The sequence below is a fragment of the Labrus mixtus genome, chromosome 17 (assembly GCF_963584025.1).
Source record: "Labrus mixtus chromosome 17, fLabMix1.1, whole genome shotgun sequence".
NCBI lineage: Eukaryota > Metazoa > Chordata > Actinopteri > Labriformes > Labridae > Labrus > Labrus mixtus.
The window spans coordinates 5,458,851-5,486,276 of NC_083628.1; the positions used below are offsets into that span (position 1 = coordinate 5,458,851).

The window sequence follows — 27,426 nt, forward strand, 5'->3', positions numbered from 1 at the left end:
AGCTTTAACTGCACCTCAGCTTTGGGACTGGAAGTGAGGTGCAATTAACTTCCTTGTAGGGCCAAAATGCATAGGTGATATGAAAGAAAGTTGGCGATGAATACGCAGACAGAAGGTGAGAACATAACAGCAAAATGTGCAAAGGAGCTGCACTGAGAAATAGGACCAGACCAATATATATTGTTAATGGTAATTGGACTTGAGCTTGTATAGGACTTTTCTAGTCTTCTGACTAAAAACACTTTTTACACCGCATGTCACACCTACACATTCACAACCATTAAAACACTGATGGCAGTGGTTGCTATGTAAAGTGACTAATCCCAAACTAATCCCATTCATGCACATTTGTACGCCGCTGATGAAACTTGGGGTTAAGTGTCTTGTCCAAGGAAACATCGGACATGTGGCTGCAGGAGCTGGGGATTGAGCCCTCCAGTTGAGAGACGACCGACTCTACCACCTGAGCCACAGCTGCCCCCAAATCTTGAAATCCATACAGCATACTCTGCTGGTGAAATAGAACTGCTAGTGTAATATGAAACTCAAATTAAAATGCTATTTGACTGGTGAATAAATTTAGTAATATCGGCGCATATCTGCAATTAAATAGCCGATACCAATAGTCACTGAATATGCTAATATCGATTAATCGGTCAGGCTCTTAAAAACAGAATATGCTCACATAGAACATTAAAAGAGATGTGGCTGTGTAGTTATTCAAATTGATTTTGATGTTCACTGAGCTGTTAATGCACTGGGGCTGTCACTCTAAATATATATCTAAATATTTTAACATTTAAGGCAGTGTCTTTCTTTTTTGACCATGAGTTCATCGCAGCCGCACCGATTATCAAACCTTGAAAAGCTCGAGATGAATTCAATGCTTTGTAAACGTGGACTTCTCTTACAGCATCACAACAAAGAATATAGAAGGTCGTGCGAATTACTGATCCGTGCAATTAGCTCGTGCCTTGGCAAATCAGACCCTAATTCGATGCAGGTTGAAAGTGCAGGTTTAATGGAAGGCTAATTTGTGCTGCGCTTTCATGTGTGTGAAATCAGGTCGAGAGTGTAAATGGTACTGACATGGCGTGCATCTACAGAGTGTATTAACATTCTATTTCAGTGGCACACTGTTTATACTTGAGACTTTCAGAGTGGAGGATGTCCTTGCAAAGTGAGGACATTTCAGCCTGTCCTCATTTCATGGAAGGGCTTTTAAGGGGTTAGGGTTGATGAACATATCCAAAAATAAGTCGGTCGCGTTGGTTGCCAAACTGAAAATATAATCCCAACTTTAATTGAATCAACACCTCAGGAATCATGTGACAAAACACCCTTGCCTCTTCTCAGTCACTACCAGTCTGTGAAAGATTTTATTTCTAACTTTCACAGTTGAAAAAAGCCCGGGTTACATCATAGTCCTTTGTTCACCTGAGTTCAACCTCTGATGACAGTGGGCTCTTTTGGAAATACAGCTGTTGTTGCTAAGGGTGACTGTGTTGAAAAGAAGGCACAAGCATCCAAAAAAAAAAAAAAAAAAAAAAAAAACAGGCGTCACATCTCAGAAAAAAAAAAAACGGTTTGTTAAAGTTTTCTTTTTTCCTTCTCGTGCAAAATGTGTATCTTGTCTTTGTGAATAAGTATAGGGTACGGGTTTCTAACTGGACACCAAAGTTCTGAGCCAAAGATTAAAGGCAGGGTCGGTAATTTAAAAAAAACTAGCATGATTTTGAAAGTAGCATTCCCTCAGTGCTCCGTCTATGTCGTCTCATGTCCCATTCAGTCGTACGGAAACACTAAACTTTATCATAATACATGTAAAAAAAAAAAAAAAAAAAAACCTGACTGTTTTACTACTAACAACGGCCAACGACAAACTCACAGTATAATACACTCTGTCATCGGTGACGAGCTTTGAGTGTGGGCTAGTGCACGCAAGGGGTAGAGAACGAGCAGGGAGACATGGAGGCGCCTGATTGGTTCTTCAAATTAGTACCTGGTGGCAGACATTGGTCGAAGTTTTTACAGGCTTACAACTGCTACAGATGATGGATTTTCTTTGTTCCTTTTTCAGAGAACATGAGTTACTAATTTCTGTAAGGACCTAAAGACAATTTTAACCAAAATCTGAAAAAGTTTATCTGGAGGAAATTACCAACCCTTCCTTTAATAGAAAGTTTATACAAAGGTCTGTAGATAACACTTTGACTTGTGATTCATGTTATATTGAAATTGATTACAATTTTGACAACAATGTATCCCCATGGGGGGGTCTCAGTTGAAAATGGAAAGGAAGTAAAATGAGCAAATTAAAGTTACGCCCACTAAAACAAGTTAGAGAATAAAGCACCTATAATATTTATATACAAACCTCATTTTAACATATACCCAAACCTGACATATTGCTGCGTGTAACATTATGAATCCAACAGAAGTAAATAATGAAACAGTTTATTTTTGTACTGTAAGATCAGTCCGACATTGATCTTCAGAAAGAACGTTTGAATTACTCTCACAGTTTGAGACGTTCGCCTGTTAATCGGAGGCACTTATTCCCGCTGTGAAAGTCTTTCAAGGTCCAAATCAAATGTAAAGACAGCACTGAGAACACTTTGGTTTCTTGGTAGTCTTTATTTTAATGTAGCATTCAAAGCGGAGATGGAGATATCTGGAATTCCAAGATTAGACCTGAAGCACCTCTTTGCACCGAAGGCTGAAAACACTGACGGTAATTACTGATTGGAGGCCCTAAGGGAAGAGAAAAAAAAAACAACCTTTGAATGATGCAGAAATTGGTGAGATAAAGATTGAGCCACACAATATTCAGTCATTGCAAAATGGAACTGCAAAATGTGAAAAGAAATTCTGAGTGAAATGAAAGTGAGCTTACGGAGAAGAAAAATATCTCATGGAGAAAGTTTGAACATGAACCAAAACTCTTGATTTTTACACTTATTTTATAAATAGCACCTCCATGAGAACATGTTGGCAAAGTAATGTGTAACTGTGCTTCAAAAATTAAAACTGTTTCGATAGAGATGTTAAAAGTAACACCATTTTTTTCCAGCCATGTGAATGTTTTCAGGCTGATCTGTGAATTTGTTGTTCTTCTTTTCTGTTTTTTTTTTTATATATATTACCTCGACTTTCAGTTTCTGTCTCTCATTCTCAGTCTGTCTCTGCCTCCATCTGTCACCTCTCTGGGCATGTTCTAACACGATGCATAAATTCAGAACCAATTTTACACCACATTGCCTTGGCGCCACTCTCCAAATACCGCCAGAGTCTCGCACTCCAAATCCAGCTCTCGACTCTCTCAACCTGTTTAAGTGCACCCAACCAAAAGAATGACTACAGCTTTCCGTGGGCAATTTTACACGGGCTTAATAGAACTTTTAATCATGTCTAAAATCTTTATGGTGCAGGCCGATTTTCATGACATAATGTTTATGAAGTGAGTAAAAGGTGGGGGGGGGGGGGGGGGGATTTTACTTGCAATGCTAGGCATTTGCTCAGGAATTATGGCTGTGTCCAGTGAACAAGGAAGAGGAAATATGTTGCTCCATGGTTGGCAATAAAATTCTTTTAATAAGAAAGGAATGAAGTGCAGAATAAAAGAATCGATTACACGATGAATAAAAACAGGCTGATGGAGCGTCCTCATGTACCCCCTTAAGATGTTTCTACCAGGCTGTATTAAAGCTCCAGTGAGGAGTTTTTAGATGGTTTTTAAACAGACTGAAATCACTACTGATGCCTCTATATGACCTACACAAGTAAACAAGACGCTAATTGACTAGACTGATAGTTAATAAGTAGTAATTATTAAGAGCAGAAACCGATTCCGAGGTGGGTGTCAGTCAAGGTCACAGGACACTGCTCAAATAAATTATCTGAATGCTGTGAATAAACTGTAGAAATAACTCGTTTTTTGGTCTGCAATGACTTATTACGAGACAAATCATCAACAAATGTGCAAAAAATATATATATTCCATGAATCCCCATTGTGTCTAAATTTCAATACATTTTAATTACTATATACCAGAACAGACGGAAACAGAAAGTCAGAATTATCACGACCCTTTCAAGTGAGAGCACTTGAAGCCACATAGTCATTCCTGTGGGGGACAACCATTTGCTTTGTCCCCGCCGTTACCAACTGTCCTAACACGTCATGTGTATGAGTATTGACTCACCTTCCCAATTGGAAATGTTCTTGGTCCATGCTTCCTTGTTTTAATTTGCCGTCAACAACTAAACCATTTCTTCTTAGGGGCTCCTTCATTGCCAAGAGAAAAGCATTGATTTTCCTTCTGTCCAATATCCCCTTTCCACTCCGGGAGATTAGGAAGTGTAATCACTATGATCCTTGGGATTATACAAGCAAAATATGTGTACAACCATGAGGAAATGAGATGCAATGTATTAGCATGAAGACACTTTCTGGGTGTGACTTAGCCTAACGACCTCGTTTAACGTGTAAAAAATGTGTTAGGAGAATTAAGACTAATATACATATTTAGCAGAATGTCCCTTGGAAACATTTTTCTTTATATCAAGTTTTGAATTAAGTGCAATATCATCAACACTTGTTTGGTTATTTCAGATTACTTATTTATCCATCAGTGGCTTAACACTTTTCAAATCCCTGGCAATTATCACTTTGAGGCAGACCCTGTGCAGCCAGCAGGGATGTGTGTTTTGATGTTGCAGTGGCAAGGCAGCACAGACAAAGCCTCTTAACTTTCACTGCCTTGCTCTCTCGTCCTCACTCTGACTAAAGCATGGAAGTGAACACACACAGGCACACATTCACGTCCCTCTGGGAATGGGACCCAATTTGATTAGTAAGCTGAGCTCCAGAGATTTGGTGATGATCGACGAATTAACAACACTGGTGGACACGTGAGGCAAAAAAGGGAAAGGGTGAAGAAGAGTGGAAAACATTACTTTCCAAATGGAGGCTAAATATAACCACACTCGGAGGTGCACAACACTTACTTTGAAAGGGTAGAGCAATTGTGAATTGAACAAAGAGAGGCAATGGGTTGGTTAATGAAGATATGGTCACTATTTTTACCCTTAGCCTTGCATTCTTTTAATTCAAACCCACGTTTCTGAGACTTAATCATTGCTAGTCATTAGCATTGGGAAAAGAGAAAAAAATACCATGCCAAGGTAAATGTCATGTTTTATTTTGATTTTTTAAAAGCAGGCCTGCTCTGTGACAGGCTGCAGAGAGGAGGACTCTGAACAAACTGTTGTCCATTATGGATAATCCTGAGCACCCTCTGCACACCCTACTGGAAAAACAGCAGAGCAGCTTCTCCAACAGACTGATCCAACTCCGCTGTCACAAGGACAGATACAGGAAATCATTCTTACCGAAGGCCATAACTCTGTACAACAGCTCACCTCTTGCGAGCAATGAATTGTCATCATGATAATATCTGTGTCCTTACTGTAATCTGTTCTGCACATGTTAAATTTACAAATTATCCCTGCACTCAAGTTCACTTCATTTGTCTGTCTACTCGCCGTTATATTGAATAGTTTCTGCTGATAACATGTCTACACTCATGCACTTATCATTAACTCATTAACTTATGTATCACTGATTACACAGCTCTGGACAGCTCCCTATGTCAATACTGTCCATTTACAACTCTGTTTTTGCACATTTATATTTAATCTTTCATATTTAAGACAGGTAATGCTAAGTTAAATCATGGTTGTATATATTCCCATTCTTAGTTTTGATATTTTTAGTGCTTATTTACTTTGTACTTAATATAATATTGTGTTTGAATTTGCTAATATTGTGTTTTTTTGCTCATATTGTGTGTTTGGACAACCTGCTGCTGTTATGCCACAATTTTCGCAGTTTAGGATCAATAAAGTAATTCTATTCTATTCTATTACTGAAACATAAAGCAGAGTATCATCAGCATATTGGCGGAGATGGAAAATTGTATATGATTTAAATCGAGTGAAATATCAGAACTAAGTTAAGTATTGTAAAAAGCCATTCAATGGCCCCTGGAGAACCTCACTGGAAATGGGAAAAGTGGGAATAAAAGAAGACAGAGCAAGATTCAATTGGAAAAATTAGAACGGATGCAAGAGTTTGTTAAATAATTCATTACTGCAAACAACCAACTGGCTTTGTAATTTGAGGAAAAATGTTACTTATTTACACACATAACACACGTAAAAATATGCAGTTTATGTAATTTTTAATTCAGAGATCAGATTTCCTAAAATGAGCAATAATCAACTAATGAAGAACCAATGCCAAAACTCTTTTTTTGGTTGAGTTTTATTTTCTTTGTAGAGCTCAGTGCCCTGCCCATCAATGTAGCGTGAATTTAATCAACTCTTTGAACCCTAACTGATTTGAATTGAAATTATACTGATAGTTAAGGCCATTTTGTTGTACATACTAATAATTCTGCTCAATAACTTTTTTATCGTCTTCTTTATTCTGTTCTGGCAAATTTTATAGAATGTGTTTGCTTTCATGTAGTCTTCTCCAGAGTTTTGAAGTATTGATTGCATGAAAAACTTACAGTTGCCATCTTTTCATTCAGAATGTTTTGATCAGGAACTAACTTCAACCATTGATTTATTGGTTCCTGCCGTGTTACTTCTTACATATTCTCTCTGATCTTCCCATTGCCAGTAACTGGAGGCGTGTTTGGACCTCAAGGAGAATCAGGGTCGGAGCCTGAAGATGACGGCCAAATGAAGTTTTACACAGAGCAGCACAGAGGAAGAAGGCGCAGCAAAGGTGAGAGGGAACGCAGGTGTTCGTCCTTCGTATGGTTATAAATGCACTACATTTGAAAGACATTAAGCTTCACAGGGGGGCAACCCACTTATCCGCTGCATGCTGGCTGAGAAGGCAATAAAGTCAAGATGGAAGGAAATACAACAAAACATTTAGAAAGCAAATGAATTCAAGCCATTCACTGGTTCAATATGATGGAGAATAATAGAGGGGCAACCTATAGCTAAGTGAAATGAAGCAAGACATCTTTGGAATTGTAAGCGTAGCTGGAAGTAAGAAGGAGTCGTGCACATTCCCGATGGGGTTTAAAGTGATCTCAATGGCACAGCTCAATGACACTCAAAGCAGATACATGAGCCGATGTAAATGGAGGGCTCAGTGATGAGCAAAGATGTGTCATATTACCGTGATAGGAAGCAAGATTTCAGCCTCTTGTACCACACTGTGATATGTGATATTGAGGGCTGTATGTGGATTTTGTATTTGTGTGTGAGTGAGTGTGTGACCGAGATGAGAAATTTGAAATAGAGAATTAGTATGTGTCCGTCCATTTGGGAGTTCACAAAGTGATTGAAAAATAATGGAAATCAATGTGTCCCTGTTATGTCCAATGCCTACACTAATACAATACTTTGTCAGAGGAGGAGAACAAGTCATGCCTCACATATTAATCTTCTTACAATTACTATTACAGATCATAAATGTCTCATCCTTTTTGGTTTAGGAATTAGAACTACATCCTCCCACCTCTTGTTCCCTTGTGTTTGGTCTCTGTAAAGTATACTTTAGTGGCAACGTTTGGAAGCAAGAAAATGTCCTTCAAGTGCCTGCAAATCATTTTTGGTTGGCTATTAAATATACTTCAAAGTGCCTTTTTATGACCTAGAAAAGCAAACAAGACAATCAACGTGGAAGTCGAATTTGGAAAGCTAGAAAACCAAAATACTATCAATTAATTGTTGTAGAAACCACAAAACCAAAACTTCAACCAATTTGTAGTGTAAAAACACGAGTAATTGCCTACCAACTTATTCTCTATTCATCATGCGTATTTATTTTTAGCTCTTTAGATTTACTGGACACGTATATAGTATCAAAAATAAATTACTTGCTTAGAGGGATTAGTTGCTATTGAAATTAAAGCTCCTGGGAGGAGTTTTTTTCTTGTTTATGAAACAGACTGTAATTATTATTGATGCCTCTTTATGACCTATTAAAGCAAACAAGACAATCAGCGACAAGATTGATTATTTCTAAATTGATGCCTGTAATGGTTGCCGCGGGGGGTAGGTGTCCGCTAAAACGGTAAACAGCACCCTGCTGCCGAAACAGGATTATTTTCAATGAACATTTTCCTAAGAAAAGATTGTTGATGAGCGATACATTGAACTGTTTAAATAAAGCTGGCTGAGATTTTTTACTGAAAATAAAAGATTACTTACTTACTTACGTACTTGCCAAACTCAACAGAGATATACGATTTACCACTTTGTCCACAGGGGGCGCCTCATCACAATAACTTTTCTGTTGTATGGGATCTTTAGAGCATACAAAGGTGGTTGGTTGAATATTGGTTTATCACCTTTTATACAGGCTCTTTGTAGAATGGTGATATTGATCATAAGCCTTGGTTTATGAAAACAAGAGGCTCTCTCTGACTGACCTTAGAGTCTTCAACCACTTTCATACCGAATGATGTCCGCAAGGTAAGAGTGTATGTGTTTAGAAAAAGCAACTCATCACAGAAAATGGTTGACTGTTCACAGACAAAAACAGCTGAAGGGACCTTGTCTGAACTGTCAGCTCTCACTGAGACTTTATTGATAAAGCACATGAGCTCATGACTGGGAGAGACATAAAACCCATAGGCGTGATCTGTGTTAAAGTTACAGCCCGTGTAAAAAAACAGGTAGCTCTCTCTAAAAGATGTGCAGAGAGAAATAAATGAAGGTGGACATTTTAACTTTACTCTCGTTGATGTTTTTTCGTCGACATGCCTTGCTGTGAGTGTTTCTGTGTGTATTCCCGCACGGACTGCCTGTTTGGTTTGCAGCCATAAAGTGTTTGCAATCGTGAGTATACATGCTCTTGTCTACTCAGTGGGCTTTTACTGTAATTGAGGGACCCCTTCACAAGCCCAGTGACACCACCCGAGCCCCAAAGGGGATTAGCTGCTCTGCCACTTTTGCTGTAGATAGCTGTTGTTCCTGTCGCTTCCCAATTCTGTGATATGTGACTCAGAGCGGGTGGGTCCTCTGTCCTGAATTTGACTTCTTGGTTTTGACCTTGAGCTGTATTAAACTGCTCCCTAACTTTTAACCAAAAATACATAGATAAAGCAAAAGACACATAAATAGATGAATAAATGAGGATGCTTTTATGCATTTAAAGGAGATCTATTATACTCACTTTTACCAGTAATAATGTCAGTCTGGGACACCTATAGAGTAACGTTGCGAGATTTGCAGCTCAAAAACCTCCTTATGTATCTGATACAGACGTCAGTGAAATTCCTCATTTCAGCTTCTACCTGAAACATTTCAGCTGCTGTCTCTTTAAGGCCCCTGTCCCAAACATGCCCAGTTTCCTCCCATTTGCCTGCCATGTCTGCAGTAACAGGGATATTTAAGTGAGCTTCCGGGATGGCCGTGTCCTTGAAAGAGCTGGGCATGTCCTCAATGCTTTGCTCTTTGGTCGCTTTTACATATGAAGTCTGGTGGATTCAGGTGTGAAGTTGTGACATTGTTGCATTTTTCATTTGGTTTGGTTTGCTTGCACATTGTACTTTGTCAAGCGCACACCAAAACCTGTGTACGGCAGCCACCCACCACTGTACCTCCGGTCAATACTTTGATCTATAAAATGGAGATAAAGTTATATGTAGGCTGTGTCAGGTTAAACTGGCGTATCGGCCGGAGCAATAAGTAACCACACTAAGAACAGGATGTGGACATTAACCTGGAAGGAGGACCGAAGGCTGGTGCTGTTAGCAATCCAAATGTTAGCCATGCTCAGCAATCTTACTCAACATCGTTTACAGACAGCCAAGGTCAACCCACAATGCACTGCATTTTACGGCGAACCGAACTCTGCTGCACTCGGAAACTAATCGAGACCCCCGTTTTCAACTGGACCAGAGTTCAGATCTTTGGGCCACACCAGGGTTCGTTTGAAACGGACCAAACGGTTAAGGTGTTAAGGCACCCAATAATGTCCAAGTTCTTGTAACGTCTCATCCAAAGCAGCAGGAAACCCTTTCCAAGGATTACGCCAACACCTCTGAATATCTTGTGTTTAAATAAACTTGGCCGAGGTTTAATGGACATCGTAACATTATATGTATGTTTTTAAATATGGATCACCATAATAGAGCTCCTTTAAGTAAATCACGTCTCATTTATCACAATGAAACTTACTGTAAGGTAACTTAAATTGTATTTTCTAGGCTAAAACAATCTCCTATTATCATTATTCCCCAATTTGCAATACAAAAAGGTTTGCACATTTCTCCATTCAACTGAAACATATTTGCACATTCTGAATGAAATTAATACTCAGCCTTTATTATTTTAAAGGACAGGAGCAGCGAAACGAGAATGGGTCTATTATATTGACTTTCCCAACAGCTTCCTCCATAGTGATATGATAGTGATAGTGCAGGCTGAATACTGTGCAGCACTCTTCCAAGAAAAAAATAAAAATCATTTTTTTCAGAAGCCTGCAGATACCAAGACATTGTGATGTATGATGTCTTTTCCAGGTCAGAACAAAAAACAGGACTACATTTTCCAGAGGTTCCACAGGGCCGATTCATTTCAAACTGTAAAATTTGAGTTCAAACAATATTTCTAAACCAACACTATCACTACGTTTCCCCATCTTACACCCTGGTAAACCTCCTTTCAAACACGCCCCGACTTCTCTCCCATGATAAATGCCACTAGACAGAGGTTAAGCGGCTAATTTCATTCTCTATATTCTGGCTTGGAAATGGGAGCCCCCGACAGAGCCAAAGGGCAACCAAAACAACTAATCTATAACCCTGTCAGTGGCAATAAGATCATATATCACCCTGGCAAATTAATCTGGGCTGTTCTGCAGGAGCACAGGCATTCTAAGTCATATTTTACTCACTCGGGCACAACTTGAACCTGGGTTAGATTCATAAATCAGAAGTTCAATTATCTGCCGTTTCAAGGATTTAAGAGGGCTTAAAGACTGCACTTTCAAAAAGGTATAGGCCTTCAATGGAGGATTTAGATTTTGTTGTGTCCTCCTGCGCCTGTGCAAAAGTGGGAAATGTAGATCAAATGCAATTATTAAAACAAAAAAGGCTCCTGTCAAGCTGCTCCACTTTACCTTTTGTTTTCTCTCTCTCTTTCTCCACCTTTAGGGCACCCACACAGTCCTCTGAATAAGGTCACCCTGACGTTGATCACCATCAGCACATGTGTCACTGCCATTGTCTATGCCACGCAGGATTCCTGCCCTCTCACCGTCAAGGTCACCCTCCACGTGCCGGAGCATTTTGTCGCGGACGGTAAGTGCAACACATTCATTAGACCATGGCGGGATATTTAACTAAAAGCCTGTGAGGACAAAACAAAATCAGTTTAGTCGCTTTTCTTCATCGCCTCAAGTTTTTCCTCAAGCTTTTATTTCTTAATAAGAGAGATATTCTGCCGGCAAGGAGAAGAGGCTGGTAACTGAAAATAAATCAGAATGAAACTTAGGGAAGAAAGTTTTATATTACACCAAAGGAATTGTAGAATTGCATCCAATAACTACCTTCCTCTGCCTGGGGCAATATTTGTCTTAGTGTTAGACAATGAATGGATATAGCTTGTGGAGCATGTTATTATTATGGCAATACTCCATCATTACAGGCCTTTGTTTGTCTGTATTTTCAAGCCATGATTGAATACGGTTGTCCTTCAAAAGCAGCAATACAGTGTTGGTTAGTTGCGCACAGTGAAAGCCATATTTAACTTTGCATATTTTGTTGTTGTGAAGGAGAGCGAGTTAAGCAGTGACAGCTCCTCATGCTTTCTCAGTTTCTATTCACAGATGTCTCGCAGTAACACTTCCACGCCCTGAATTGTGATTTGTGGTTTTCAATTTCAGCACCTTTCAAAGTAAAAGCCCCCTCTGCACAACTGATAAAGTACACAAGATGCACATTAAGGAAAAATAAATAAAATTAGATTGTGTGTCAGAGCTAAAAAATGTGTAAGAAATCGGGAAAATAAAGACAACACGATAAGGGTCCCCAATGGAAGAAAATGTACAATAATCTCAACAAACAGCTGAATGACACTTGGAGCCATCAGAGTGATGAAGAGCAATGTGGATTAAACATTATTTGTTTTTGGCTTTGGTTTTGCACTAGCAGCTTTCAATGTGCCTACTTAATATTTGTGACAGCGTACAAAAAATGGGAATAATAACTGAGCTGCACTTTTTTTGTTTAAATTCCCTTTGAGGTTTGGAGTGTTTTTTCTTTCAGTGTAAATGTGAAGGATACATTTTGAGATGACAACTTAGATGGTATACATAGTGACAATGAAAACATGGTGAAATCCATATGACCAGATGGAAACTTTGGCTTTGTTCGGGATGGACAACCAAAGTTATGATCACTTATCTGCAATTGTGCCATGGATACTTGTTCTCACTGTCTCCATGCAGGGGCGTGTCCAGACTTTTTTGAGTGGGGTGGCCCAACTGGGGCACTGATGTCTGCAAGGGGGGCATAAAGTTTGACTCAAGTAATTACTGTAAATAAATGTAAGGAGTTTTTATGGACTTGGAGTCCACAAAAATCAGACTAAAGCTATGAAGGTCAAAAATCACTTGGCATTTTCTTCTAAAGACGAAGACTTAATATAAATTAGCTTCCCATATTAACACTGGTTATGGTGCTATTGTAAACTGGGTTATTGTCATGTCATTGTCCATATTCCACAGTCTAAACTTTACAGTGAGGCAGAAGAGCACACTTTAGAAAATGTGAAAAGAGTTAAGTGAAGTAAGCGGGAGTGAAGAGCTGAAGCAATTTAACTGATGATCGCCACATCTCTGAAAGCTCAGCATTCACATATCAGTCAATCAGGTGCTCTTGTTGCCGGGACCTCGTTTTCTAGTCCGCCCACACATCCATCCAACATTTGTGTGCACCTGGACACACAATAAAAAAAGTACAGTACACAAAACTTAAGCTTCAGTAGTATATCGCTTCACTATGTCTAAGCTGAACACCCTCAATTTGTATTTTGTTGAACATCAAAGTAGTTATAGATTTTGTTTTGTATTGCATTGAAATATATTTTTGGGAAATTATGATGGTTTCCCTTCTACCAGATGTACCCAAAAATATATTTTACTCAGTATTTTCTCATATGAACAAAAATTATGAGTGGTCCAGACTTGTTGCATGAGTCACGTATAAATAATCTGCAAATTTCCCAGGAGGGCAAAAAAAACATGTAAAAATAAAATCAAAAAAATGCAAACCTTCTTATGAACAGCTGGCATCAATTAGGCTGAAACAGGTTTTTTTATGACTAGTATGTACAGTTCAGAGAGTTTGGTGAATCTACTTGGATTAACAAGGTTTTTACAGAAAATAAAGTAAGAGTGGTTCTGAACAAAATACCAAAAGTTTGTTTGTCCCTCTTTGACACAGAGAAGTTCATTGCGAGAGATCTCTACAACTGCAAGTTTGCATTCTCTGAAATTCAAACTCAAAATATATAATCGTAGTGCAAAATTTTGCAAGGATTTTGGTGACCTCTTGATCTTTGTCCTCCTACTACCATTGTGGCAGAATTCCACTTCAACACACTCGAAAACTGCTTTCCAGAGTGTTGGATGTTGAGCTGACCCCTGCCCTAATGTTTAGTTCTCAAATTCTGATTGATTGGACTTCCATGAAATATTCAGTTATTCTCAATATTCACCAACATTATATTTTTTTTTTTCCTAATCTTGATAACTCTATGACCTTACCTTTTCGGCCATCTTGAGGTGAAACTTAACACTGCAACCTCGCTACAAGTACAGCTCTCTCCGAACGAGGGATGTTCCTATAGGCGACTCATTTCACTGTTGGTTAGATGCCAATGTGAATTCAGACTGGTCAACTAGTCTCAAGGTAGGAAAAAAAAGAAAAGGCCATATTTAGCACAATTCATTTAACACAACAAATAAAAAAAATCACTGCATCTGCAGATAAAAAATGTCAAATTGTTTTCCCGAGTGCAGCATATGTTAGCAGTGCTAGCAACATTAACCTTTTGTCCTCCTTGCAGATGCCATCAGTCCACTTTGCTGGTTTACATCCAGGCATTAGAGCAGTATGGCAGTAGCCTTTTAATGGAGCTACAGCCCAAGCTAGTACCGGGCTGCTGCAGTACAGCTTAGACACAACATTTAACCTCCATTGCAAGCCTGAATTTATAGAAATATTAGTCATTTGTTTTACTGACTGACATTTCTAATGCCGACTAGCGAGGTCGACAACCTTGATCGCGTACAAATCGCGCACATTCCAATTTAAAAAAATTAATCTAATTTGTATGTTTTGAGTTCCATCTAATTTAATTTACTTTTTTTTTCTTTCGTAAAAAGATGTAAAATGTGAACCTGAAGTGAAGCACCTTGACGGAGCTGAAAACAGGCCTTTCTCCTTCATGTTCTGTTTTTTTCTCTCTGTAAACTTGTGCCTACCGTAATTGGACTGAGAAAAGCAGACACCTGAGGCAGAGCAGATGTGATAAAAAGTCGGCTTAAGCCATTGGTCTGGCAGGCGTACAGTCGGCAGCTGGCAGGTAGTCAGAGCAAACAAACAAACAAATCCAACAGATAAACAAACAAAGCAAATGCAAACTGCAAGCCATGTATAAATATAAGTAAGGTCAGGACAAGAACAGGCAGCAGGCAAAAGGACAATGACTTTCCAGCGTTGCTGCAAGACAACACGTGGGATCTGACAGACATAAAGTGAGCCTTTATAAAGGGCTCTGTGTATACTGGGGGTGTGCGGAGCGACTGGAGACAGAGGAGCAGACAAGTTCGGGGATCAGTCAGAACTTTTATGGGTAGTGGTAGAGCGGTGGAACAACACACAACACATACTAATATGTAGTTAGATATTGTTTAATATTTAACATGATTTGTTAGTGGGTATTAAGGGCTCATTCTTTTATGAGCTAAGTGTTACACTTGTTTAAATGAAGAAATCACCATCTGATAGGCCCATTTTCTTTTATTATCTTGTCCCCATGACACAAACATGCTAGATAGTTCCCAGAACAGTACAGATAGTTCCCACTATATGCACCGTTAAATTGCCAGCAATCAGCCATGTTAGTACTGCACAGGTCTGAGAGAAACCCACCCATAATCACTCTCTGTGTGAGATGAAGCCGTTATTCTCCCCTCTCTCTCACCAAATGAGGGCTGCTGCCACTTGTGCTAACTTAACTGCAGTGTTGCAGGAACTGGCCATGTTATGCTCACCTTTTGGTCAGACTGACCCCGGAGATGCTTTAGGGAGCCCTTTTCCTGTAAAACCATGTGTGTAATTCAGTCTTTTTGGCTTTTACCGCATGCTTCTTTTTTCAAAAGCAGAATAACTTAGTGCTTTCATGGGGTTTCAGAAAATCATCTGAATTATTGATTCAGTTCCTCACCTTTGGGCAGTATTAGCGAGACATCATTCAGTTCTGTGAAGCAAACTCAAACAAGCTCGACCAGGAAGCCTTGTTATAGGGAGTTTCTTATTCCAGACACTGTTACTTACTGCAAACACTTCCCCAAATTTACCTCCCACATCCAGCACTAAACTCACAATAAAGCTGTAAGAATCTTTGTGCTCACCAGAGAGCTGAAGCCCAATCTCCTCTCGGCTCCATTTGGAAGTAAAAGTCATTGGCATCAATTAGGGATAATCTTGTTCAGTGATCAGACTTTAACGATTGGCCTGGGAGCAGTAAGAAAAGGAAGGTAAGTCAGCGTCAATGAGCAGAGCATTTACTGATTGACTTGTGAAACTCCTTGAGCCCCTCTACTGCAATTACCAAGGAAATCTCATCAATACACACATTATAGGTCTTAATTTTCTCATTTAAATTCAGCCTGGTCAGGAGGGGAATTGAAATTACAGTGAAAACAAAAGAATAAGATATATTCCAATGGGTTTTGTAATAGAGTCAGAACTAGGAGCTGTTAACAATACCAACAATCAAGCTTTTTCCTTTTGCATTTTTATTGTTTTTGGAGTTTCTTTACAAGCTAAGAAATCTTCTGTTGTGTCTTGTTTTTTTTTTCAGGAAGTAGTTTTGTGGTGAGCATGGGCAGCTTCCTGGATGTTTCTAACTGGCTAAATCCAGCCAAGCTAACCCTCTACTATCAAACCAACTCGTCTACACAGTGGGTCCAGGACTACTGCGGCCAGAGGGCTACTGAACCATGTGAGCAGATCTGTGACCAGGATACAGGTCAGTAGACGCATGCACACACCAACGAGTCAAGTTCCAGGAGAAAAAGTGTAATTTCACTGATTTTGGGCGATTTTTGAAGGGAAAAAATCATCATCATTAAAGCTGAAGCAGCATTGAAAGGGCCCTCACATTTAGAGGGATGTGAAGAAAGTCGTGGTTTGCTGAATGTTGGGATAAGCTGCATGTTGGGGTTTGGTGAAAATCAGGATGCAGAGCTGGTTGAGATCTGGTGAATGTCGGGATGTTGCACAGCTACAGAGTGTGCTGCAGCTTTGATGTCTTATATCAGACACAGAATGATCGAAACAGCTTTGCAAACTGAAAGCACACAGTGTAAATAACCAATTGAAACATGTTACACAAGGTTAACTTGGCATCAAAATTTGATGACCTGCCATGCCCTTTGAATTTTATAGACAAGTTTAATATTATTTCATCTCTTTGAGCTGTCCACAATATTTGCAGTGGACTAGATTCACCCCATATGAGAAGTGATTTCCAAGTAGGATCCCCGGGAATGTCTGGTTTGACAAATTATTTAACAAACAAACAAAAATGGCACGCTTCCTATTGGTTTTAAGAAATGGTTCCAAGTAGTGGTGGGCGATATAACGATCTTAGATCGTGAAGGATTTTAACTTGCTGACGATCTGCCAAAGCAGGGAGATCGTAGAGTTTATTCTATCATGCTGCAGTTTATGCTCTTACACAGACGCGTCTCACCCCCTCCTTTTTTTGCTCCGCAGCGGTGAAAAGGAAAACGAAACTTAAAAGTAAAGTCCGCAAAAAATTGTTTAAAATATTGCTGTCAGTGTTTTCTGCTCTCTCTCAGTTTTTAAAAGTTACTATCAAGCTTCTCCACCCGAAGCTCACCTGTTGTGATAACCAAATTTATAGGGGTTACACTAAACAACGTTACAAAGCAGCAGGCAGGTGAGAGTGAGTAACCATGGTGACTGTCTGTCTGTCAATCAACAATGTCCCGCCCCCTCTATGAATTAAACTCTTCTGTCAGTAAAACTTATTTTGATCATGTGCCACAGAATGAACACATTCTGTATTATGTTTGATTATATATAAACAAAACTAAAGTTAGTCCAATGATGTCATAAAAACAACAAAAAAGGCTGCAGAGCCTGTATGAAGCTACAGCTGCAGGGACTGTGCAGGTCTAAATAGAACAGAAACACAAGAACTCAAAGTCTACATGTTTTTAAATGAATGTATCACTGCGTGAAAATGTTCCCGATGAACATAAAAAGAGGACACATAACTAAATCATCATTTCAAAGTGGTGAGGAAAACCTTCAAATTGTACATAAATATTGATCAAATTGAGGGAAAGACATTTCTGGTGCTAAAATGTTCTGGGTGTGACCTCCAGACCTCCTACAAAGCTGTTTTTCAAATAGACTAAACTTGTCAGCGCAGTTTTTGTGCATTTAAAAACATTATACAGGGAAATAAGTTTGGTTGAACTGGTCAGTAACTTGTGATATGATATTTTTTCCCATATCACCCACCTCTAGTTCCAAGAGGCTTTTTTGCAGGTCATAGATATGCTTATAAAACTTCATAATTCTAGGGCTGAATTTTGAAATTTTGTGTTGGACGCCAATCAGCCGTTTGACCACGCCCATTCACATTTCTCATAGTAGACATCTTGTGTTTCTTCTGAGCTCATGTCCACCAAAATTGGTTACTCAACAGATTTATAAGCTCCCTAAAAATACTACTTCCTGTTTCAAAGTGTACATTGCATTGTAATGCCATGGCAAAATAAAAGATAAAAACAACAAAACTAGTAGGCTAACATGTTTACCTTTTTAAAAAAAGTTTGTCGCAATTCAGCAGCTAAAAAAGGTACATAATGTAACATAGGGGACACAATGGAAAGGTCCTCACACTTCCATGACTGGCAGTGAGCTTGACTGATTAACCTGTCACGTGCCTTTTCTATTTAAGTCCTCGTGGTGAAATGGGACGATATGTTATATAGGTCATAAAAGCTCCATATATCATTAACACCTTGTCAGCCATAGGTAAGAATTAGACAGAGACATTAATAGAGAATGTCTTACTTCATGTTGCAGAAAGGTAAAGATTTATTATCAGGCATAAAATATATTAAAGTTAAATCTAAACATAGATTAAACATAAAGTTTTAACCTTATTTAAAAATGTGATTTAAAAGCTAGTAAAAAAACATTTCTGAAGCCAAGCTGAGTATGTAGTTATTAGAAGAAAGAATGTCAATATAGCCTCTTTTATGTTGTGACATTTTCAGGGATGGCAATAACAAGAATGAGGAATAAAGGACGTCTCTTAGGTTACCTTCATTAATGTTTCTTAATGGTCCTGATCTGTAAAAGAACATCCTTGCAGGAGCCTTACAAAACTTCTTTACATCTATCTGACACGAAGAAGAATGGCAGGGACGGGATAGTGATGAAATGCTAAAAATTCATGATTTAATTATTTTGAATAGAAGCCAAAGGGGAAGTCACTATAGCCATGTAATAAACACTAACTCATGAAATCTTCCTCCTGATCCAGCTGCCATCTAATACAAGTAAATTGGGGTTAAAAGGATGCAGAAAGTGATTTCCAAACCAATAAACATTTGGATTCATTCATGATTGGCATATTGTAGCTTATCATCAGAGAACCAGAGAAGTTTCAGCCAATCCTTTCTCCTCTATTAAAATGAAAAAACTATTAAATTAGGTTTAATTTAAGCCTTTGGCAGAGCCACTGGTCCAGTTAGAAGGCAGCAGCAGCGGTACCACAAGAAGCTGTCGATAAATAGCAAGATGGCTAACCCCTAAATTCCATAACATTACCATAACTATCATAAATGAAGTCAACCAAACATCTACTCCCTAGGTCTCAGTAGAATGTTGCTGCGCTTAAATGAGGAAATAAAACAGATAGAAATACAATATCATATTTAATTTACTTGATAAAAAATGCATATTTTAAAAGACAACACACAAAACAACAAATTGCACTAAAAGGAAGAATTTGGGCATTTTACATATAAATATAGCAGAAATGAAGTATAGCCTATGTAAATGACTCTCTGAGTCATCACTGTCAGCAATAAATGAGAAACGGGAGTACCGCCAGCTGTGTTGTTGTCGGAGCCATGTTAACATTTAAAAAACTGGATTGCAGACTCCTCTCCTTGCGTATAAAAGCTTTAATAAAGGACTATAAGTAAAAGAAGAATAACATACTCCCTGCTTATTTGGATGTCATGTAAGCGTTTTTAGAAGGCCATTCCGTGTCAATTTATATGCAATTTGAAGCTACACGCTATCAAAAGTGTGCTAACATTAGCCTGCTAACACAACAATGCAGGCCACAGGCAATTGCAGCTCAAGCCAAAGAAAATTTTGCTCGTCGCTTGCGCTAAACTCCTCCGTGCTAACGCGAGTGGAGGGATGTGGAATGTGTGTCCCTGCAGGAGACTGTAGGCTTCAGTATGGCGGATGTTGAGAAAATTTGTAGAAATGGACTTCACACAAGAAAGATTCAGGAGACTCAGATGGCTTAAGTTGATGTTTATATATGACTCCGGTGGAGAAATGACATTAACAGCACACAGTGTCTAGCCAAGCCAGTTCTGTTCAACCGTCCCATAGGCTCCATATTTATCCTCAAGATGTTGCTAAAGTCAGGGGCATGTTACCCTACCTACTCTACCTTAAGCTTGTGATTTGATACAATATTAATGTGACGTTTTCATCCATAAAAACAGCTTGTTTTCAACTGTGCATTTCGGGTCATGCCTCTTTTATAACAAAGTTGTATGACCTCAAACAGTGAATAAAGGACATTCACGCCTAGCCGATGGAGCCTTTTATAATGGATTTATAAAGGAACATGAATGGGAACCAGTGGGGAAAAAATACTTATATGAACCATATGATGTAATTTTCAAAGAAGTACCAACAACAAAAAAATTGGACTTTCTATCCATAAGATACTTTAATCACGAGGGTATTACAACAACCAACCAAGTTAGGAAAAATTAATGTGTAGGTTTTTTTTTTGTAGGGGACCTTGGTGCTTTGTGAGAAAAGATACACTTGAACTAAAGTAGCTAAGCGGAGCTCTAGGTTGGAGTATGTTTTCTTTTATTCTTCAATTGTTGAAGCAATCTTCCAGACCTCTATCGCTGGAGCGAAACCTTAATGCATCTAGCTAGTAAACAACATTGTTAAGGTGCAGAAGGAGAAGCCCCCCCCCCTTTTCCAGGTAAATAGTCACATCTTCCACCTGAATATACACTAACAGCTCGTACAATTTTGAGCCTATTTGTACTGACATTTAAACCACTGCAACACAACTCAAAGCGCAGTGAGTGGCGTGATGGTATTTATCTTCTCCTGAGTGGTGTAACTCTCCTGTGTATTCCGTGCCAAGCTAGATAAAGTCTAAGCTCATTAGAATGGATTACATCTGTAATGTATGTGAAATTTATGTCACCCCGGTCAAGGGCATGTTGAGGGCTGATGCATAATGTATTAAGAGCTGCAGACACTTTACTCACTCGCTCCACATAAAGATGCCAAAGATGGAGCGTGCATGTATGGGTTGGCAGATTTTGAACACACGCAAACAAATACGCATACATCAGTCACTTTGCATTTAGAAACTGTTAGATCAGTAATGGTCGAATTCAATTGCAGACCAATTTACTCGCCGTTCTCACGTTATTTTTACCTCTGTCTCATTGTCTCCCTCCATTTATTTCCTCTTGTCATCTGTACTCTCCGGCAGAAAATATTGTTTGATGAGTAATTGCCCCCAAAGTATGTTGTATCTCCTCGGGGCAACCTCATCCATCCAGCAGCAGAAATTAAAGGTGTTCTTCAAAAGAGCTTTCTATTTCCATCACCATCCTCTAGCCTGTATTGTAGCACCTGCACAATAGCACTCAACAATGATACACACACACATACATACACACTCGCACGCAACTGTGCTGTTTCTGAAGGGAGGCTACCTGAAATGAACTCTTTTATCCCGGCACATTTATTGCAGTTTCAACAATAGGGTGAACACTGATTAAAGAGTAAATCACATCACATGGAAAAGAAAAGTTCAGCTGCATGAATCCTCCGACCATTATGTTTTTCTGGGAACAACTATAGACAGCATTAAAGGGGTTAATTAACCTTTTGACAATATAGGAAAAACTGCTCTATAAAGTGTTGTTGGAAATGAAAACTAAAAAGCAGTACAACACTTTATTCAATCAAACAATCATTATTTGTATAGCGCCAAATCATAACAAGTGTTATCTTGAGATGTTTTACAAAAGAGCATATGGGATAATATGCAGGAAGGATTTCTCCTTTGTCCACACTTCCTTGTCGCTTAGGTGGAGGATGTAGCATGCCGTGGATGAATGAGGACGAGAGTGGTTGTGGGGACGACACAGTCCAATGGTGGTGGCTGGGCGGCAGGCGGTGTGGTGGTTGGGACGACACAGACCGATCGATGGTGGTGTCTGGGCGTCAAGCAGTGGTTGTGGGGACGACACAGTCGATGGTGGTGGCTGGGCGTCAGGCGGTGGTTGTGGGGACGACACAGTCTGATGGTAGTGGCTGGGTGTCAGGTGGTGGTTGTGGGGAAGACACAGTCCAATGGTGCTGGCTGGGTGTCAGGTGGTGGTTGTGGGGACGACACAGTCCAATGGTGGTGGCTGGGCGGCAGGCAGTGGTTGGGTTGAGACAGTCCAATGGTGGTGTCTGGGCGTCAGGAGGTGGTTGGGTTGACACAGTCCGATGGTGGTGGCTGGGCAGCAGGCGGTGTGGTGGTTGGGACGACACAGTCCGATGGTGGTGGCTGGGCATCAGGCGGTGTGGTGGTTGGGACGACACAGCCTGATGGTGGTGGCTGGGCAGCAGGCGGTGGTTGAGGGACGACACAGTCGATGGTGGTGGCTGGGCGTCAAGCAGTGGTTGAGGGACGACACAGTCGATGGTGGTGGCTGGGCGTCAGGCGGTGGTTGAGGGACGACACAGTCGATGGTGGTGGCTGGGCGTCAGGAGGTGGTTGGGTTGACACAGTCCAATGGTGGTGGCTGGGCAGCAGGCGGTGTGGTGGTTGGGACGACACAGTCCGATGGTGGTGTCTCGGCGTCAGGCGGTGTGGTGGTTGGGACGACACAGTCCGATGGTTGTGTCTGGGCGTCAGCGATGTCAGGTCATAGTAGTGTCAGATCACCTCTCTGTAGGTTGGGGGAGCTCCGTCTACTCGAGAGTCTTGATTCTCCTGCTGGGACAAGGCCTCCTGGGCTTCTAACACACTTACAAAGAACAACAATCTCAAGGAACCTATTAGACGTGAGAGCTCAGGAGCTCTCTTATTGTCCCCCAGGGGGAAATGTGTTTGCTTTGCACAGCTGGTACACAGGTATACAAATAGGATAACATAGCATGGGAAGAAACATATAAAAAACAGGAAGAAAAACAAAGACAGACACCTGTCACATTCATCTCAGGTACTGCTTAAGTATAACTGCCATGATAAATATTCATAATGAAAATAACTATGAACTGAACAAAATGTATTTACAAGAAATTCAGGTTAAGGTGTGTTGGAAAGTGCTTCACATGAAAATATATAGAATGAACATGAAAACGAGGATGTAGTACCATGTAGAGCATAAAAGATCAAATACATTCCTTAACCGTTTATGTGTACATGTGACCACAGCATTAACGAGCCAATGCTGATGATAGAGGAAATAGTCTGATTTTATATCCACCTCGCATAAATGAGCGTCATGCTAGGGCATGTGACGGCAGTAGCGTCTTCTGTATGTCTATATTTTACATGCAGAGACACACAGACTCCTCATTCTCTGACTAACTGATGGTGACAGACAGACTTTTATTGTAAATAAGTCATGGAAAAATTAGAACAAACAAAAAAAAGAAACAGAGAAGTGGCAGCATGGCGTGCTTCAGGCAACATGATTGACATCACCCAGCCTGCGATGTGACTATTGCACATGTGCACATCACAACTGCGATGGTAAAACGATATGATGATCAGATTATGATATGATAAGTCAGTTAAAAAAAAATGTGAGTTTGTTGTTTTGAGCATCGAATGTGAGAAATCAAATGAAATTCAACATTTCAAAAGAAGGACAGCAATGCAAAGCTAAGCTGTTGTTTTCATTAGCCTGCATCAGCCAAAATATTAATTGTTTTGATTTTATACACTTCAGTGTATCCTCAGGGAAATTACACATTTGCACTCGGTTATTGTGGGAATGGGTACACACTAAGGACGCACTTTAGCCAATTTCTGAATCCAATACCAATGTTTTTTCATTTATTTTTCTGGTTTAAGACTCCCACAATATACCAACAGTTTTCTCTCATGTTTGACCGTGAAAACGACAGAGTTTGTCAAAATGGTGACTACTACCAACAAACCAACAAAAACAGTGTATCCCCTGTTAAGTAGTCAGATATGCTTGAATTCTTTGTGTTCACACGGTAATCATACAGCAGTGTCATCAACCTTTGTGCTTTGGTTTAATACTGTACATCCACTGCAATAATTGTCATCGTGAACATCGTGAAGATTGTTTAGGATACTAAAGGTTTAAGAGTCACTTTTGCATAATCAACACAATCCACAAAGTCTACTGAGAAGGGGCTGCCATGTGTGAACAAAAAACAACTAGAAGTAAACAGAACACTATAAAGCATGACTGAACAATACATCAGATACCCCATCAGAATATTCCTCATGACAGCAAGCAGCAAAACAACAACAGATATATAGCCTTATATTCACACCTTGTTCTGTGACTTTTTCCACACTGCTGCTTCAAATTTATATGATCTTTGGGTCATTGTATTACAAGCTTCCCTAGAACATGTTTTATTTGTACCCGACAGTAACAAATGGTAGCATCCATGTCCAACCTACCTTGATGTTAATAGCTTGAGACTAATTGTCGGTGACTATTTAATGTGCGTCGATGATGAGTCGTCCCTGACTTCACCTGTACTGTACTTCTTATGTCTTATGTTAACAGAAACAACAGCCTGATGCTGAAAATGTAAATACAAAAAAGAAGGTTAAAAGATACAATGTAGTATGTAGTGCTTTTTTTATATAATGTAAGATCACCATTACTTCATAACTGGCAATTACGAGTTTAATGGCTTTAGAAAACATTTGCCAAATAATAAAGTCAAGGTAACATGATGACTCAGTTATGCATAGTTTGGAGCGTAGCAGACCTGGTTGACCAGTGGGCGTGATGTAACAATTTGTGGCTCCAGCTTTTGGCCTGTGGTTAGGTTGATGGAAATTTCGTTGAGCATTTCCAGCATGCCGACCGCCATCGATGAGCTTCCGAAGCCCCCTGCCGTAGCAGATGGGTGACATCACTCAGGCTTCACTCATTAATATTTACAGGCTATGGATCTGACATTGGGAAACCACTTTCATCTGAATAAAACGATCAAATGTGTCTCATACTACAGCTAGAAATAAGTATCAAATCATGTTAAAATGCATCCGAGTGCAGAAAATTCATCCCCTCTGTAAAAAATGTTCTAGGATTGGGCCCCCAGACCCTCCATTAAATTGTGCCATCTAGTGTTTTATGCTTTTGACGCCCATGGTTATAAAGCATACTAAGGAGAATAGCTTATTATCACTACCTTCCTGCCAGCACCTTTCATCTATCATCATAACGAACCTCATAAAGACCTGTGAACCTCCTTAGCTGCTTTTGTTTTCCCCATTTGAAATGCTGTCTCCCTGACTCCTCCAAACCCTTATAATTGAATCTGAAACTGCTGGAGTGTTAACATATAGCCCTATTTTATCCCTCTCTGTACATCACATACACAATACACACGTACTCCTACGACTATGTTGAATCTTGCCCAAGGTCTTTGAACAGGATGGCTTCTCCTGGATATGTTATAACAAGCGTAAATTTGCATCAGGACAACAATAATTCTTTTCTGTCCTCACACCATGAACCTTGAAATGTGAAAATCATCCACGCGGCCACAGCAAGATACGAGAAATCATTATGATGGAACTCGTCATTTTGCAACATGAGGCTGTTGATACAGGTGGGGGAGTGAAGAGAAATGATTTGCGGCCTCAAGTGATTGCCACTTGAACTGCTGTACAGTTTCTGGCTGTTATTTCAGAACAGAAGAATGCTTAAAGAGAGAGAGAGAGAGAAGGAAAAGGAGAGAATGGGGACACAAAGGTGACATAATAGGAACAAATTCAGACGGCTATCTAATGTAGGTGTTTACAGAGGATAGCACTCTATTCCCGTGTGCTGTGTCAGGTCGTGTGAAACCAAAGACTGTATGAAAAGAAGGATGACATGACGGCTCCGTAAAAATGAAGCCAAAACATTTGGAGCTCCTCCTACTGACCAGCTGCAGTATAGGACATAAGCTCCGCCTCCTCCATGTTAACAGATGGTATTTGTTTTATTCAAATCAATCATATGCAGGATGCAAAGGCCAGCATGCTCTCTCAAAGCCCACATTAATCTCCAATTGCTCTTGGTTGTGCCAGCTTAGACCTACAGTATATGGACTGTATACAAATGTATTACAAGAATCCACCCTGGAGACTGTCATTATGTTCTCATGTGACCCAGCCTACCTAGCCGTAATGCTTAGTGAAAGCAGTTCATTAGTTTAAGACATTGAAACAGAGATACTTCTGTACTTTTGAGGCTCAAACAAGCGGCACGCTCCGGAATTGTACAATGCTCGAAGCCAGAAGCAGAAGAGCAAAAGCCTGCAGTTCCTTGAATGTCACACTGAGGCTGGCTTCAAAAGCAGAAAAATAAACATACACACGAAAAAGGAGTACATCTGGTGTATGGTGGCAAGGAGTTAGACTCCAGGTAAAAGTAACTTTTGAAAGTTTATAATTAAACTTAAGGGAGGAAAGCCACCAGGTTATCTTCAGGCACACTTGCTTAGAGAAAATGATTTAATATTAAGGGCAAAAACAACCATATTGGACATATACTTACTGTCTGGTTAAAAAAAAACTGATTGGTACCAGTAGATCATTTCTTTATAAGTCAACACGGCAGATGATTTTTAAATATTTCATCCAGTTTGATTTGTAAAGTTAGTTATTCATACATTTCCATATAGGACGTGGCTGAGTTACCGATAAGTCAGCTCTCTTTGTCTGTGTCTAGATTGATTGAAAGTAAGTTTGAGACAGCCTTTCCAATATGGCGACTGCTATCGTTGGGCTTCATAACGCCTCTTCATAATACAATAGTTGACATCAGGGTGTCTATGGACACAAATCATTGTGTGTGGAATGTGAAGAAGACTGAATAGATATCCAGGTCTACTCTCACAAGTACCTCATATTGGCAATACACTGAGCTGGAGGACCTCTATTGAAAGAATTTGCCCAGGCTGTTGCTGTTTGGAGTTCACCAAAAGTTCACGTGGCTATCTAACCATTCAGTCTTACAGAGTTTTTTTTTTAGAGATATGGGAAAACATCATTGTATGGAGACTTGTCTGTAAAAATTAAAAGCATATTGCTAGTCTGGGACTGAAAAATGAAAAGTATGATGGTTAAAAAATACACCTACAACTCCTCCAAACAATCTATGGGCAGTCTGTTATCAGGCCAGCACAGAACATAGCGTCTGATCCAACCTTCTAACAGAAGATTCAGGGTCCCCCAGAGCAGGCTGAAACACCATAAAACATTCTTTCCTGCTTGTGACCATTAAGATTCTCAACACTAACAGGTAACGTGGGAGTCCGGCCATGGGGTTTGTAATGAAATGTAGGATGTTGACTGTGGGGGTTTTGTAATATATTGCTTTTGTCAGAAGGTGTAAATGTGTATGTGCAAACTGTTCCATGGAAGCTAGGCGTTGTTTGGATGTGGATGATTTTCTTTTACTATGCAGTGTATGTGATTGTATCTTCTGTGGAGCTGCAGAGCCAGAATAAATTTCCCTAGGGGTACATTAAGGTATATCTTACCTTATCTTGGGAAGAAAAAGACCCTGGAAAGCAGGGATGAACCTCGACATAGTCATTTGAAGAAAACATGTTTT

At 39.7% G+C, this 27,426-nt stretch overlaps 1 protein-coding gene across 1 annotated transcript in view; it reads left to right on the forward strand.

Annotated features, from left to right (window-relative positions):
- The window catches only part of LOC132992124 (astrotactin-2-like), a 307,673-nt gene that overhangs the window by 141,516 nt on the left and 138,731 nt on the right, over positions 1-27,426 (forward strand). Inside the window, exons 5-7 of the mRNA XM_061061275.1 lie at positions 6,691-6,798; positions 11,192-11,338; positions 16,131-16,298. Of these exons, the coding sequence (XP_060917258.1) occupies positions 6,691-6,798; positions 11,192-11,338; positions 16,131-16,298 (423 nt within the window). The remainder of the gene's footprint in view (positions 1-6,690; positions 6,799-11,191; positions 11,339-16,130; positions 16,299-27,426) is intronic.